General features: G+C 44.1%; 1 protein-coding gene and 1 non-coding gene across 2 annotated transcripts; both read left to right on the top strand.

The window, feature by feature from the left end:
* Positions 1 to 4,138: 4,138 nt before the first annotated feature.
* nrm (nurim) lies at positions 4,139 to 8,115 on the top strand. The gene is made up of 4 exons (XM_073484047.1): positions 4,139 to 4,289; positions 5,428 to 5,621; positions 5,723 to 5,899; positions 6,408 to 8,115. Exons 1-4 carry the CDS (start codon positions 4,139 to 4,141, stop codon positions 6,711 to 6,713), a joined length of 828 nt encoding a protein of 275 aa, XP_073340148.1. The 3' UTR covers positions 6,714 to 8,115.
* trnak-cuu (transfer RNA lysine (anticodon CUU)) lies at positions 4,596 to 4,668 on the top strand. Its single transcript has one exon. It is a non-coding gene; the product is annotated as a tRNA-Lys (tRNA).
* Positions 8,116 to 16,349: the final 8,234 nt, after the last annotated feature.

Genomic DNA, 16,349 nt, shown 5'->3' with positions numbered 1-16,349 from the left:
TGTTATTGTCGTCATCTTGTGGGCCCGTCTCTTTCCTCCTCAACACACGTGCTGTAGCTGAAAGTACGAGACATAAATAAGAGAAAAAAGAAGATATTTAATCAAAATACAACACAGACGACCTTTTATTCTTGAGGTGAAACATGTGTTTCCAGCTGTTACTCAGACTTCTAGGTCAGGAGTTACAAAACTTAGAGCCTCAATGGTCCACATGAGGGCAGTAACACAAGATATATGAGCAGTGGCAAGTTGTCATCCAGTTTTAAGGCTCTTATTGTTCAACATTTTGCACATGCGCAGACAGATTAACAAAGATTACACCAGCTCCAGTCACTTCCAGGACAGTGCTCTTTATTTAATCAGACATTAATATGAGGAAGCTGCAGTTTAAATGTCATATTGATTGTTTTCACATGAGGTTCGTATTTATATTGTTAGCTTCACTGGATGAAATGTGTAGAAGTTTCACTGAGAAATAATAAATGTGGGGCGCTACAGCAAGACGGACACTGGACTGAACTAACTGATGAATACAGTATATGAAACAAGCTCCAGCTGTTTATGTTGTTTGTACATCGATATTAACAATGAAATAATGTAATATTGAGTAAAAACAAGACCCACCGGGATCATTTTTCTGCAGAGTGAGTAGGCTGCTCTTTACTTGTGATACTTAAGTACATTTAGCAGATAATACTTGTGTACTTTTACTTCTACACTGGTAACTTCACCTCAAACACCAAGAAAACGGATCAACTGAGCTACTCTTCAGTGTCATCACGCCCAGCCCCGGTCCCACAATGACGATAACAGTAACTAATACTTCCCTCATGTACAGTCCTAACTCGTGCTAGAAGATACCAGTTGGCCTGGTGTGTTGCCACCCACTCAGCCGGCCGCCTCGGAGGAGTCGGAGAGACCAAAAGCAGCGAATGTGTGAATGCAGCAGCCATAAACCGAGATAGCAGCTCCGCTTACAGCTGTCTGCACCGGACACAAAATTAGACCCTCAGCCGTACTGTACAGACTCCGGCAGACAGAGACAGACGTCAGGAGATGGACCCACGTTACAGTTCAGATCTTTACTTTGGTGAGGAAGGAAATCACTGATTATTTATCTTCTTAACATCATTTATTAATGGCACTCTGTAGGCTTCAGATAGATCATTATTCAGCGTGTGTGAGTGTGTTTTCAGTCTGTACAGTGTGTGCTTTCACAGTAACTTTGTGTTTGTGTCTTCAGGACGCTGTACAGGATGCAGTAAAGCGGTGTACGGTGGAGAGAGAGCCTGTCGGGCGATGGGACATTTATTCCACGACACTTGTTTCACCTGCAGCGTCTGCAGTGAGTCCTCTGGATGTTTCGGTAGTCGATTAATTGATTCATCGACCGGAAAAAAAACTATTTTGATGATAAATTCATCATTTTTCAAGCAAAAATTTCAAACATTTGCTGGTTTCAGCTCCTTAAATGTGAGGATTTGCTGCTTTTATGACAATAAATGAAGGGTCTGTGGGTTTTGGACTGTTGATTTGAGAAAAGAAGCAAACTGAAGACGTCACTTTAAGCTCTGGGAAACTGTAACGAGCATTTAAATGTTTTTTTCACATTTTATCGTATTATCGTGCACTTAATGAATATATTTGTTGGTTGCAGTCATAGAAGAAGCACTCAGATCTTTAACTTGGAAGATATTTGCTTTGCTTGTTGTTTTTTTTGTTTCACGTTCAGGTAAAAAGCTCAGTGGGAAGCCTTTTTACACAGTGTCAGGAAGGATCTACTGTGAGGAGGATTTTTTGGTAAGAATATCCTGTACGCAGAGGTAAACGCTGCACAAACATCCATATCCAGTTTTGATTTAATTGTTTTGCTGATGACTGTAGTACTCAGGAGTCCATCCATCTCCAGAGGTGTGCAGCGGCTGCGGGGGTATAATCATGGACATGGTGAGTGATCATTCATGTTGTCTCAATACCAGAATTTAAATATAGAAACTCAACCATTATTTGTAATATTTTAACATGATATCTTTACTTTTACTCAGTGTGACTTCTGGTTTCTTCACAACACTCGCCAGGTGCTGCAGGCTCGTGGGAAGTCGTACCACCCGTCCTGTTTCCGCTGCGTCGTCTGCAGACGGAGCCTGGAGGGTCGGCCCTTCTCTGTTGATACAGACAGCAGAGTTTACTGTGTCAGCGACTTCCACAGGTGAGTACGACAACAACAACAACAACAACACTGGAGACAAAACATGAAACCAAAAACCCTGCCAGACAGGCTGCACATGAGATGAGTCACACCCCAGTGCGACTGCACCGTCGAGTTTCTGTGACCTTTTTGCTTTCATGGTTTCAGGGTCCGAGCTCCTCCGTGTGCAGCCTGCAGAGCGCCGATACTGCCCACTGAGGTGAGCTGTGAGCGTTTAATAGCAGGCAGTGGTACTTTAGTTTCTGGGATGTTATCTTAATCGTCTGTCGGTTGTTTCAGGGGTCTACAGAGGCGATTCGAGTGGTATCATCTGACAGAAATTACCACGTAGAGTGCTACAGTGGGGAGGTTGAGCTGATTTGAGAAAAAGGAGGCTGACACACATCTTTCTGTTTATTCATTTGTCATGAATCTGTTGTATTTGGCACAATTACATGTTTTCATGTCTGCGATGAAGTTAAGTAGATCCAAAGTCATGTGTATTCTGGTGTGCTCTCTATTTCTTTTCTTTCTCGGGTAATCTTTTTTTGCTTTAATGCGATCAAGACCTTCTTCTGTGTTGTCTTTGTTGCAAATTTCCGATCCAACTCCATGAAAACAGATATCAGTGGAATCATAAACAGTGGAATAATGTCTGATCTGCTCATAACAAGGGCACGTTCTTTCTGCTGTGCTATTACACGTGAATTTATGATGATTTTGCTCTTTTTAAAGGCTGTTTTCTACCTAAGCATTTGTTTTTGACTATTTTATATGCACAAAGTTAGTGTAAATAAGGAAATAAAGCACCATAATGAGTTTAAGACCCCTGTTACTCTCAGGCAGGGGTGTTTTGAGGTCACAAAATTGCTTCTTTTGGCAGGTAACTACATATTTCCTTAGAAAAACAAGTGTTAGGTTTCCATTTTCAGGGATATTGTTATTAAACTTGACCTTGGACCATGTAACGTTGTATGATGTGAACCTATTGTGTTTTCCAGCTAGTATAGGCAGTTACAGGTGCATTTTTGCAGATGAAACATTGGAAAATGTGTGTGAAGATGGGCATGAGATAACTAATAGTCCACTGTGGAAATACTTTATTTGGAAATTGAAAATGAGATACTTCAGAAGTCCCTCTAAATTTGATAGTAGTAAAACAAATTTGTGCTGGAGGGATTGTAAGCAGATTGGAGATTATACACACATTTTTTTGGGACTGTCCAAAACTTAAATCATCTAGAGGGGATTCAGACTGAAATATTAATCATTTTGAACATTGAATAACCATTAAACCCAATGTTTTATATCTTTTGAGGCATCCCTGAAGGAGCAATAGAAAAAAAAACGAAGTTATATTTATTGTGTATCCTCCTGCTGGTGGCCAGAAAAATGATAAATGTATCAAACTGTTACCACCAACTACACATCAGTGGCATTATTAGAGGGTGATGAATAGTGTATGCAATGGACAAGATAACAGCGAAACTTCACGTAAAGATGGACATATTTCTAATCAGATGGGCTCCTATTAATGCTCACATTAGATTGTGACATATAAATTGAATTTATGTAACCCTGTCCAAAGAGTTATACTTATATTTTAGGTTACTAATTCTTTATTTATTGATGTTATTACTTTTGTTTATATTTGTTTTAACTCTTCACTCTTGTGGATGGTCAACATGCCAAGATTAAATTAAATAAGTGGTTAGTTTTGCTGTTTATTTTTGGACTTTAATAACAAAAGCAGATATTTAAATTTGTGTACAGGAGCTTCAATAAAGAAAATTAAATAATTGACCCCACTTTGACACTTTCATGCTCTCTCCCCCACTGGTTGCACCGCACAGCAGCGACACCGTGTGTCAGCGGGCGGTACTGCAGCAGACTCCCTCCCGGAAGAGCTTCAAAGAAGAAGCTGCTAAATGAAGATAAACGCTGATTGAAATGGCGTCAGTCACGGTACGTGGCTGCGCCCTCTGCACCGCGTCCTTGCTCAACTTTGCGTTTGTTTTCATATCCGGCGCGGACTTTATTCGGTTTTTATCATTTCGACCCATCTACCACAACATCACCGGGGACACGACCCTCTGTCGAGGTAAGCTTAACGCGGGGTTAACGCTCACTTGCGGCTGGCAGGCGACCAGGAGAAGTTAGCTAACTTTCAGTGAGGAGTTACGAGTGAAACTTAGCGAACGTGGGGTGATTTCAGGGTTTGACTCGCTGTTATTACTCCGTTATAATGGACGGTGTTTTATAACATGAATTAAACTATTGTTTATAGTGAACAAAACCCCCGAAAGTCGACTAGTTTAGATCAATTAGCTACTGTAGTGTATGAGAAGCGCATCAATCAGTGTAATGAGAAACTTGAAATACCACATAACGACCACTAGAGGTCAGCGCCCGGCTAGCTCAGTCGGTAGAGCATGAGACTCTTAATCTCAGGGTCGTGGGTTCGAGCCCCACGTTGGGCGCATAACATTTTTATTTTTAGAGATTATTTTATAAACCAGATCTGTTCAACGACCTCATTCTGGCCCTGTGATTTTGTTATCAGGCATACTAACCGTCACCAGGCCCTGGGTTGGGTATCATACTGCTGTGGCATGTTAATGCTTGAGTGCTTGCAAACAGTGCTTGTGTGTTCGTAATGCTTTCATGGATCACAGTGTGTTATCAGGCCATGACTGGTGAATGACCTCACGTCATGTGTAGATTATTTTGTTATTGCAAGTGGTTTAATTTTACTGTTTGAGTAAACTACAGCTCCATTTTAGTATATTTTTATCAGGGGTCGACCGATATGGCTTTTTCAGGGCCGATACCGGTGCAGATTTTTAGAAATCAGGGAGACTGAAAACAGATATATAACTAGTTGCTTTGCAGATTCAGATTATTCAGTGTTTACAGGCTATTATTTGTGACGTGTTACCAATCAGATATTGTCTTGGGCGGCACGTTGTGTGAAAGGATGAGCCAAAGTAGCACATTTTAAAATTTGTTTGTTTTTTTATCGGTGATCCGACAGATAAATCACTGATACCGATAATCTGAAAAATGCTGAATGTTGGCCCTGATAATCTTCCAGGTCGATAATCAGTCTAATCTTAGTTTTTATTCTCAGTCCGAACACTGGTTGTGTATCTATAATGGTTGTTCACATACAGGAAAAGACAATAAAAAAATTGAAAGTGACCTTTCTTTTCTTTTTTCTCCTCTTGTTCACACCTCAGACTCCATACCGTGGTCGGTGGCCCTGCGGGACAGCTCTGTCCTCAGGTGTCTTGTCGTGGATGTGGGGCTGCTGGCTCTCTTCACCACACAGCACAGTCTGCTTGCCTGGTCACCGGTCAAACAGGCCCTCCAGTCAGTGCTGGGAGCCCTGAACAGGACGGCGTACTGCTTCACCACGGCGCTGGCACTCCAGGTACAGAAACACACACTCGCATTTCACATTTTGGAGTTTGGGATTTCTGATACAGGTTGTTTCCTGACACCACTCTGCGTCCTCCCTCCTCCTGTGTTCAGATCTTGATGCGGTACTGGCAGCCTGTGACCGGCGCCCCCTGTCTGTGGTCAGTACGTCATGCACCCTGGAGTATCTGGTTCCCTCTGCTCTGCTTCTCCCTGCACTTCCTCTGCTGGGCGATCATCTGCAGCATCCTCATGATCTTTGATTACCCAGAACTGCTGGGCATCAAGCAGGTAACCAGGACTTCGTCAGCGAGTTATACTCCGATCATTAAAAATCTGGTTGATTTGTAGTAAAGCCAGCAGCTTAATGTTTTTAAGCGCTTGTTTAAATTATATTTAGCAGGTCTTGAGTAGATATAGAAGATGCAATATATAAAAAATAAATTTCTGAGACATTTGAAGCAGTAATTTGAATTTCATCACGACTCTTCTGCGTCTCCAGGAACAAGCTGTCAGACTTGAACTTCTAACCCCATATATTGTCCGCCAGCGAAACCTTGTTTGGCTTTAAAAGGATCAACGTTTCAGTTCATTTAACTGCTAAATCCTCATCTTTAATCTTGATTATTTTGATTTGATGCCAAAACAGCAACATGACAAATTAAGAAGGATTAAATTGAGTGTAACAAGGTGTGTAATCTGTGACAGTGATTATGAAAAACCTGTAATTTGTTTTCTAAATAGATTGACTTGTTGTTGGCGCTGCTGCCTGAACTAATTCGTCTCTCCGGTCTCTCAGGTGTATTACAGGTGTCTCGGTTTAGGGGACCCCCTGTCTCACAAGTCACCACGTGCCCAGCGCCTCCTGTCTCACCTCCGCCACCCGGTGTGCCTGGAGCTGGGTGTCGTGCTGTGGCTCCTGCCGGCCTTGTCCCTGGACAGGCTGCTGCTGGCGGGGACTCTGTCGACCTACCTGGCCCTGGCACACTCCCTGGACAAACAGGATTTAGCCTACCTCTGCGTCCAGCTTAAAAGTAAGATGCAGCTCCTGAGCGAGCCACAGCGGGGCAGCGAGCGGGACAACACCTACCACAAGGAGAAGTGAAATGAAGGTGTTCTTACCGCTGTGATGTGGAGCTGCCTGTCGTCTTCATATTAACCAGAAATACTGTAACTGGCTTCTCAATGAGCCTGATTGTCTGCTGCGCTGAACACAAGCAAAACAAACTGTATTCTTTGAAACTTGACACTGTATTTTATAAATTTACTGTTGACGGTGTATGAGATTTTAGAAAGGGAGAGTCCAACTTCTACGTTTCTGCAAACCACGAATATGTTCAATATTTATCTATTTTTAAAATGCTGTCTTATGTTTTGGTTAGGTTGAAGCACAAACACTTCCTGAGGTCTCATGAAAAACACCTGATTTGTTGCCACAAACACGGCTGGCGATGTCCAGAGGTCTCGTAAAGAAACACTTGATTTTGTTGTCATGAACTCAGTTGACTTCGATTTTTTAATTCAGAGGTCCCTTCAAAAATATCCAGTAGTTTCACACTTACAAATGTTGAAACACAGTCTCAAACTGTGGTCACTGGCTTGGCAGCCTTCTCACCTGTTTTATTACAAAAGGACAATTTATTTCACCATTTATAAACACAAAAGCCTCCTTCTACTAACAAGGATGTGTCAGTATTTTCAAAAAGTCGCTGGTATTAAAGTAAAATGTTTTGCCAAATGTTAATATTCAGAGAGAACATAATGTAATAGTTATATTTTTGAGCATATCTCTATTTTCTGATTACATTTAGGAGGAAAGATTTGTCCCAAAAAGATTTTATATATAACATTTTGCAATAAAACCCTCCAAATATAATTTTTTTTACAAGCATAGATATAAAATGTGGTAACAATTTACTTAAATCTCTCTATTTAGAAATTACAAACAGTAGTCAAACATTTAATTAATGTATTAATACACACTAAAATGTATTTTCACGCAGCTATACAGACATTTTTAGGTACTTTTATTAATGTACAGTAAACACCGGCCACCACTCACAGCTGCCACACAGGAGAAGTTAACGTTACAAGTGCTTACACACACACTGTCATGTATTACATGTTTATATAGTGCTAATGAATGCTGATACTGCTGATTTATGTCTTTGTTTATCATGTAGTTTATTTTTACAGGCTGTAACATTCCTACTGACCACTGCAGGTTCACTGTGCACACTACTGTCACTACAGTTTTCACACTGGCTAAAAAAAATTGCAGCTTTGTTTTTCACATTTTGCAGCTATAAAGAGAAACAGGTGAATGTTTATTTCCTTGGTTGCTTTGGACACATCAACTGTAATGTCAGACCAATTATCTTCTACAGGATTGAGAACAAGTTAATTTTTACATGTCATTACTTCTTGAACTTGAAAGTACTGTATTTTTTTATTCAACATGTTTTTTATGTCTGCATTGTTGCCTCACTGTAATGACAATAATAACTTCCAGGATTTTCCAGACCGTGTTGTTCTGTTCTTGTTTTCTCACGAGGTCTGTTGTTTATTTTTAAAGGCCAAGAAGTTTTGTTTTTTGGCACCATGGGCGCCTCGGCTATTATAGGAAAGTGGGACGAATCCCACCCACTTTTTGATATCATTATTTATTATTATTATTATTATTATTAAATTATTTCCGCAAAAAATATGATCATACATCAGGAGTCTGAGCCACAACGTTGTTATAAATTAGTCATTGAATCAATTTCTATACATTAGCTTTTGAATATGGGCTGAAACATTACCACAGACTACTTATTTAATATATTTTGAAATATGCACTTTACATTTTTTGTTTGCGAAGACTGTGAAGACAATTAAAGCTCCAACATGGATCAGAATAAAGTACAAAAGTAAGATATTCTCACCAGATTGAACACGTAACTGCAAACATGCAGGTAAATGCGTATTTGTTTCCACTAAGAAGACAAATTCACCATGTTAAGATTGTCAACATGTATATTTTGGCATTTTTCTGACCATGTTTCTTATTCACTTGTTGAAATAAGTCTCCTTCTCTGGCCCTTTCATTAAAAAATGCAAATAATCTGATAAAAATAGTAAAGTAGTGTTAAAAACATGCCACATGAGGGAGGTTGATGATGTCTGGTCCTCCTCAGGTAAACTCCTGCAGCTCTGCCCTCCTGACACCACAGCCCTCCTCCTCCTCCTCCTCCTCCTCCATCTCTTCTCCAATTAGCCGTGCGGGGAAGAAGGGATGAGACGAGGCAGGGAGGGTGGGGGTTGGTGCCCGGGCTGGGCAGACGGCTGTGCTCTTTAAACGCCTTTTCTTAGGTCCGACAATATGGTGTGTGCCACTAAACTCTCCTGACGGAATTTAATGTAATTATCGGATTACAGTGCTGAAGCTCCGAGGCTGGAATATTTACTACTATACCGACGACGGAGGTGTTTGCATGCTCGGATGCACAGTCGGGTCGTGGGGTGATTGGACTGGGTCGTGAAGCGTTTTTAAACCCTCCGTTTTGACAGCAGAGATTAATCTGTTTAGTTATTGGCGAGGGAGGTTTTCCGTCGAGGAGTGGAGCGCGTTACGCACAGCCAGGACGCACAAAGTGGAGATGAAAACTTCACAGTCGAGGCGGATATCGTGATATCTATGCTGGGGGTTTTGGTAAGTTTTGATTAACACATTTTGAGATAAACACTTAAGCGGAAAGTTCTTGTCTGTTGTATGTGCACAATGTGTTGATTTGATGACGTTTGTGATGTTATTCTGTGTAAAAGATTAAACTCAGTGGACAACTAGGACTGATTCTGCATTGATGTGCATCTTTTTTATGCTATTAAACATTTAAAATGCCTCTCATCTTGATGCACTTATGAGTAAAATAATGTATTATGTTCCAAAAGCTCAGTTTTGAGTGATGCACACCTCTTTTTTAATGTTGGGATGCAACTAACGATCATTTTCACAGTCCGAAACCCAAACACTCCTCATTTTCTATCACAAATAACAAAGAAAAGCAGCAACTCCTAAATTTAAGAAGGTGGAACCAGCAAATGTTTGACATCTAAACGATTAATTGATCATGAAATTAGTTGGTAATTTTCTTCCGATCGACTATGTGATTAATCGACTAATCATTGCAGCTCTTGTTGTGAGAGAAAACTGATTTCACTCCCATTTTTTTCATTCCCAGAGGCTCTAACGAAGAACAGCAACCATCTTGTCCAAATCCCGGCTCCTCTTCTGTTATGTCTGTCTCCTCTCTGCCGGAATGGAAGCAACTCTTGCTGGAGAGAAAGAGGAGAGAGGAGGAGGAGCGAGAGCGGCGAGAGAAACAGGAGGAGGAGAAGTTTGCCAGCATGCCCGCCTGGAAGCGAGGGATCATCCAGCGGAGGAAGGCGAAGCAGGACAGTCTGCCCGACAGAGAGAAGGAGAAAGACGTCTGTCTGCTGCAGGTGGATGTCAGATCTTCCTCTGATGGTCTGAGCGACACGGACAGCTTTATGACGGTCAATTTGGGAAGCGAACGGTCGCTTAGTCCAGATACGGGGCTATGGATGGATGCAGAACAAGTGAGTCAGGTGTCTCTGGAAACTATAGTTCCAGTCCATGAAAACCCTTTCATTCGCACGCAGAGTTCATGGAAGAAAGGGAGGGATGCAGAGGTAGCCAACGAGCCAGAAGTTAAAGAGAAGGAGAAAGAAAAATCTAGCCCCAGGGGTCAAGATGGAGAGGCAGGAAGGGCAAGAGATATAGAGCTGAAAATAGAGAGATTCAGAGATTTAAGTGAGGGAGGGGAAAAAGAGAGGAGCAGGGACCGAAGTCAAGGAAGCGAAAGAGAGACGAGCAGGGAGGGATGGGAGAAAGATAAAAGCCAGTGGAAAGAGTTGGTGAAAGACGCAGTCAGGGAGCGGGAATTCCTCAAAGTGAAAAAAGATGAAGAGGAAAAAGAAACAGAGCCGCCATCTGGTGCGTTTTCTCCCGTCGTCCCTTGTCTTCGGACAATCAGAGCCGACAATATCATCATCATCGAGCAGGACAGGAAGGGCAGCGACGAGAGAAGGGCTAGATGGAGGGAGACGGAGAGGGAGAGGCCCGAGGAGGACCTCCAGGGGAAGAGGGGGATGAAGATGAACCTGAGGGAGATCCTGGCCGGAGGAGGGAGCGTCACTGAGATCCGAGCCTCAGAGGTTCTGATCATAAAGCCCTCGGCAAGCCCTGAAGAGAGGCATCCAACAGGAGGAGGGAAAGGTTCGGGTAGAGAGGATGCAGAGATGAAGGGCAGCGTGGAGGGAAGGCGGGAGAGTCTGGGGAGAGAGCTCAGAACAGAAATATCCTGGCTGAGAGAAAAAGAGAAAGAGAGACCATGGGGCCAGGCAACAGTCATTAAAGAAGACAGGAAGGACAGCTTGGATGATAATGTGTTTGTTGACAGAGGAGGGAGGGTCAGCCAGCTGCTGAGTAAATTCGGAGAGCACCCCAAGCCTCCATCCCGATCCAAAAGCTCTGATAATTTCCTGCGGCCTGTGATGAGAAAATTTTCAGGAGATGAAGATGACCAACAATCTGAGGCAGACGGGAGGAACATGCTGTTCAAAGGCGTGCCGAAACGCTCGTCCAGCTTCTCTGATCGAGTCTTCTGCGCCAAGGAGAACGGTTTAGACAACGAGGGGTTTCACGAGAGGAAAATGCGTGACAGGATACATTCAGAGAAGAGCGTAGTGCCGTGGGGCGACATAGCAGGCTTTGGGAAGGAAACCACAGCGAAGATCAAACAGGGGTACGCACGACTAATAGATAAAGACAGATTTGGAAAGGTGAGAGAGAGACTTTTTAAAAACGACGGCGAACACAAGAGCGCAGTTAAGAAAGTCGAGCCTATTGACGTAAGGGCTGCGGAGAAGGCAGGCGATGCAGCTGGAGATGAGGGGTTCACAGTGGCATCTGTTAAAAACACAGAGGGAATCTCGTTTGCTAGAAGATTACCGATCAGGCAGGATGGGAAAGCGAGAGCTGAAAGAGAAGTGAGACGACTGGCAGGTGAGAATGAGCTGAGTGTAGGAAAAGATCCAGAGGTGGGGGGACAGATTGAGGCACAAGTTTGCGACAAAAAGGTGTCTGATTTTCGGAAAGAGGAGGGATTCGAAAGCACAATCCCACCTGTTGCTGCATCATCAGAGCTCGCAAGTCCAAGTTACGCTGCTTCGAGACACGAATCAGCTTTCACCGAGTGCTCCAGTCTACTCTGTCCTGTCACAGATCGGCCTCGAGACCCCCTCAGAGGGCAAGAGTGGAGTGGTACGGGGCCACAAGGACCTTACCTATCACACTCTGTTTTGTCGCAACAGACAGAGGATCTTATAAGTAAAATAGAAAAAATAGGAGACACAACTGTTTATAGCAAAGAGAAAGGAGAAAAGGATGACAAGGCTGCTTATGAAGTGACCAAACAGGAGGTGCAAACGTACAGTGACACTGGACCAGAGAACCTCGTTCATGATGTAACCCCAAGATCTCCAAAAAAGATTGCACCCCCGGGGATCTCTCCGCTCAAGATTCAAATCCCCAGATCTGTGTTTTACGTTGCCGAAGAAATGGTTGAGAAAAAAGGTCAAAGCGATGAGGGACAAGACTGGGAAGAAGGTAAAGGGGTTGAGAGGAGGGACAGCTGGAGGATCGGAAAACCCCTGAGCCGCATCGAGTCCTTGCGAGAGAAAATCAGGCAAAGAGAGCTGGAGAGGCTGAAACAAAGAGAGGCACACGATGGAGGTGGGAGTGAAGGTGCAGAGATAAATGTCACAGCTGAGGACGGGCATGACGAGGGGGGAACTGAAATAGAGAAAGAGTGGGAAGCTGCAGCTCATATGCGGAAGAGGCTGGTCGAAGCAGAGAGGGGACAGGAAGAGGCAGCGGCGCAGACATCCATGACTGCGTTTGACGTCACGCAGGAAGTCAGCGTGTTGAAAACCTGCCCTCAACTTCCCGTTTCTGTACCACACTCACAAGTTGTCAGAGGAGAGGAAGTAACAAGCGGGTACGCCACTGCTGCCTCAGAAGTTAACTCTGATAGCTCCCTGATATCTGAAGATGAAGATGACACTGTGAAACATGTTGAAGAACAGCTGAGGCGCCACAGGGAGCAACACGAGTACAGAGAAGAACAGGAGGAGGTGGAAGAGGAGCTCTCGGAGGAGGACTTAGAGGAATATACATCGCCTCTAGATCCTGTTCAATCTCCCTCCCCTTTGCCATCTCATCCCAACTCCCTCGCAGCCATGAGCCGGATCTACAACTTGGAAACTGTCGGCTCGAGATCGGGCTTGTGTGTGAGGGAGAGGACTGTAGACATCCCGTCAGTGCACCTTGTTAAAGTGAAGCCCCTGAATTCAAATGCACAGCAGGGCGACAGCAAAGCATTCTCAGGTGAGGACATTTGTGGGGTTCAGGCGATACAACGACAAATAGAGCAGTTTCAGCTGAAAGAGCAGGAGGCGCTGAAGTCTTGTACATCACCAAACACTGCTCTTAAGGACAGAGAAACAAAGCGGCAGCAAAGTCCCAGAGGATTTTTAAAGCATCAGATAAAGGACGATGCCAATACCGAGGAGAAAGATCAAGAAAAACCTAGTGTGTCTCCTCAGCGTGTTTGTTCTCCGCCATCTCAGCTCAAACAAACCAACCAAACTATCACCATCACCCCCTCGTATCTCAGGAGCCCATCCCCGGACAATACTCTGAAACCCGCACAGAGCGCCCCGACCCCGGCCTGCTCCCCAAACTCCCCATCTCCGTCCCAGTCTCCTAGTGTCTCTCCATCTCCCACGCCATCGCCCGTCCTCTTCTCCATCAGGAGTGCCTCTGGAGGGAAAGGGAAGAGGGGTGCCACCATTACAATCACTCCGAGAAAGACTGCCGTAGGAGGAACGGGAGTGACAGGAGTGTCGACACCTGCGAAGAACTCACCACAGCAGGCCCAGACGACCTCCACTGAGTCTGAGCCAGTGAAGAAGAAGTTCCCTACAGCGGACGAGATCGAGGTGATCGGCGGATATCAGAACCTGGAGAAGTCGTGTCTGATCAAGAACAGAGGGACCCCAAAAAGGGTGAGTGGAAACTGTGTTTGTTTGCCTTTTGCAGATGAATGTGCGCACACCAACAAACTTATCGGCTTCTCAACCATACATACAGTCTCCCAGCGTTTGTCATGTTTAGCCAGATTTCAAAGGGATGGTCGTCCCCACCAGAGGTGGTCCACAGGGCATCACCTCGTGTAACCTGCCTGATGGTCCCTCGTTGTCAAGCAGATTCCCCTTTCACTGCGAGAACATCCCTTTTGATTGAGAAGTGCGATCACAGAGAGCAACCTAAGCCTATTAAAGCCTTATCAAGCACGACATCTTGATTCTTAGCCATAAAAGCCCAGAGTGATCTGCTTTGCCATTTGCTCCTGCGGTCTAAATCTTTGCAGACGTTTGACTTTTACCCCATGATGATAATGATTTCACCACAAATATGTACAGACATGTAGCAAAACGTGTGGGCTGTGGAAAAAATGACACACTTTTTGAAGTTTATCACAGAAAGACAGTGAAAGCAAAGTTCTCGTTGCTTTAAAAATCAAGTCTTTATGGTCACGGCATGGTCGTGTTGGACTTTAAAAACAAACTCATTTCGGCATCAAGCCTTCGTCAGAGAGTCAAAACATGGTTTGAGAACCTCTAATAAACTCAATTCGGGTCCAGGAAGCACTCGTAGTGTTTGATTTAGAAATATTATTTTCTTCTGCAGGAAGAAACAGTTAATCTTGCAGGCTTCTGAGACTGAAACCACAATGGCAGCTCCTTCCTCCCATTTTTTTTTTGCATTCTGTCTGCCTACCTTATGTCACATGCTCCTCTGTGTGAGACCGCACTGGTGTTTACAGAAATTCAGGGCAATTGGTTTCATCTCAAACTACAAGTGAATCTCATTTTTCTGTTTCCTCATTTTAACTTTTCCTGAACCCAGTCATCATTTGAGAAACAGTGGGACATGAGCAGTTATGTAATAAAGGAGAAGACTGGATGACAAAGTTGTCAGCAGAGCAGAAATAACCTTCACCACAGCATCCCGTGAAGATGAATCTCCCTGTATTCACGTGTTGTTTTTGATTGATTTTTTCTATGTGAAAGTCGTTAAACTGCTTGTAAATTCCCCTCAGTCCACAGCTGAGTGTGTTACAGACTGCTTCCTCGTTCCCTCGCACCAACTCTGCCATTTCTGTTGAGTCAGCTCTCCCTTCCTCTCAGACAAATCTCTCTTTGTATCATCTTGGCTGTTTCCTAGCGGGGGTTTGGTTTGTTCGACTGGAGTCTTGGCAAACTGTATTTGACCACACTGACCCTCCACTGCATGGTTGAGCCTAACTGACAGCGGGGCCGCCAACTCGTAGTTTAACGTGGGTGAACTGGAAAGACGAAGAAGTGTTACAGAGAGATGTGGCAGTGCGTAAAAGAAAAATGACTGACAGTCATACTGAGAGGATTAACGATGATTATAAGCCTCAAATTTGGTCGAACAGAAACTCCCTGTCACACTGCATGTTTTTGCTCACTTCCTCTTTCAAACTTCTCTACTTCCTTCAAACAAGAGGCACACAATCGACACAAGGAAGCAATGATGTGCCCAATTTTAAATCGCTAAATGCAGCTCAGACACTTTTAGCACTGGGCCATCTGTTTCATAAAGATGGGACTGACACAAGAGGGAAAGAGAAACTAGGGTTGATGCTGTTCTCTGGATATAAACTTCTTTAAATAAACAATCGTTTATCTATAAGTAGTCGTCTTGAGCTGCGGTGAGTGACCACTTTACGGCACTGATTCTCTGACCACCTGTCGCTCTCTCGTTGATGCCCTTCAGACTGTTTGACGTCAGGCCTCCTTCCCTCCCCCATCCGAACCACGCCATCATGTCACAGAGGGGGGTGACCTGCATGCTCCTCGTCTACGACCTCCTCTATTTCCTCTCCATTTTACCCGCTTTCTTATCTTTGACTGCCTCTCTGTAAAATTCCTCCTGCACCAGCTTGATTCAGACTCAAAAACAAAAATACAGCGTTTATTCTTGATCGTAGGTCGGTCTGGCATGTGAAAACTTTGCCGCCCAACCTTTAAAAATCTCTGAACACATACAGAAAGGTCATAATTTTACACTGAACCTATAAAGAAGTACGATCGAAAACTTCCCTCTTTTATTTGCCTACTCTTTCAGTTTCTGTCTCTCCCGCTGGCTCTGCTGTCCTGCTGTGTTGGGTTAATCAGGTTCAGGGAGGGAGGATTAGCCCTCCTGTGCCTTAGCATGATTCGTCCAGCCTCTCTAATGCAGAGCTATTATCCGCGCTCCTCTGCAGACGGCCGCTGTCAGGGTGAAGCGGCGGTAGCTCGTATCGTGTGTGCAGCGTGTTTCAACTCCATCCAGATCACGTCTGCACCTCCGGGTTTATTTACTGCTGCACACGTCCAGACCTGCTGCTGTGATTATAAGACACACACCGCGCTGACCTCTTCGGCCTGTTTCTGTCGGGTCTGTTTACACCTCGCTGGCCTTTTGAGTAAACAAACTCCACTGAAATATCCGTCAGTCCAGGCAAAGATTAGCTAAACACCAGCTAGCCTGGTTCTCCTTTTCCACACCGCTTCCTCTTATGCATACGTGTTGTTTACCTGAACG

The sequence above is a fragment of the Pagrus major genome, chromosome 16 (assembly GCF_040436345.1).
Source record: "Pagrus major chromosome 16, Pma_NU_1.0".
Classification (NCBI taxonomy): domain Eukaryota; kingdom Metazoa; phylum Chordata; class Actinopteri; order Spariformes; family Sparidae; genus Pagrus; species Pagrus major.
Note: the sequence above shows the minus strand (reverse complement) of the source record. Positions and strands in the feature narration are given on the sequence as shown.

Excerpts from the sequence above, each read along its gene's own strand:
- nrm (XM_073484047.1), top strand. The coding sequence starts at position 4,139 with ATGGCGTCAGTCACGGTACGTGGCTGCGCCCTCTGCACCGCGTCCTTG. Across the intron at positions 4,290-5,427 it reads GGACACGACCCTCTGTCGAG|ACTCCATACCGTGGTCGGTG; the intron begins GTAAGCTTAACG and ends TTCACACCTCAG. Across the intron at positions 5,622-5,722 it reads CCACGGCGCTGGCACTCCAG|ATCTTGATGCGGTACTGGCA; the intron begins GTACAGAAACAC and ends TCCTGTGTTCAG.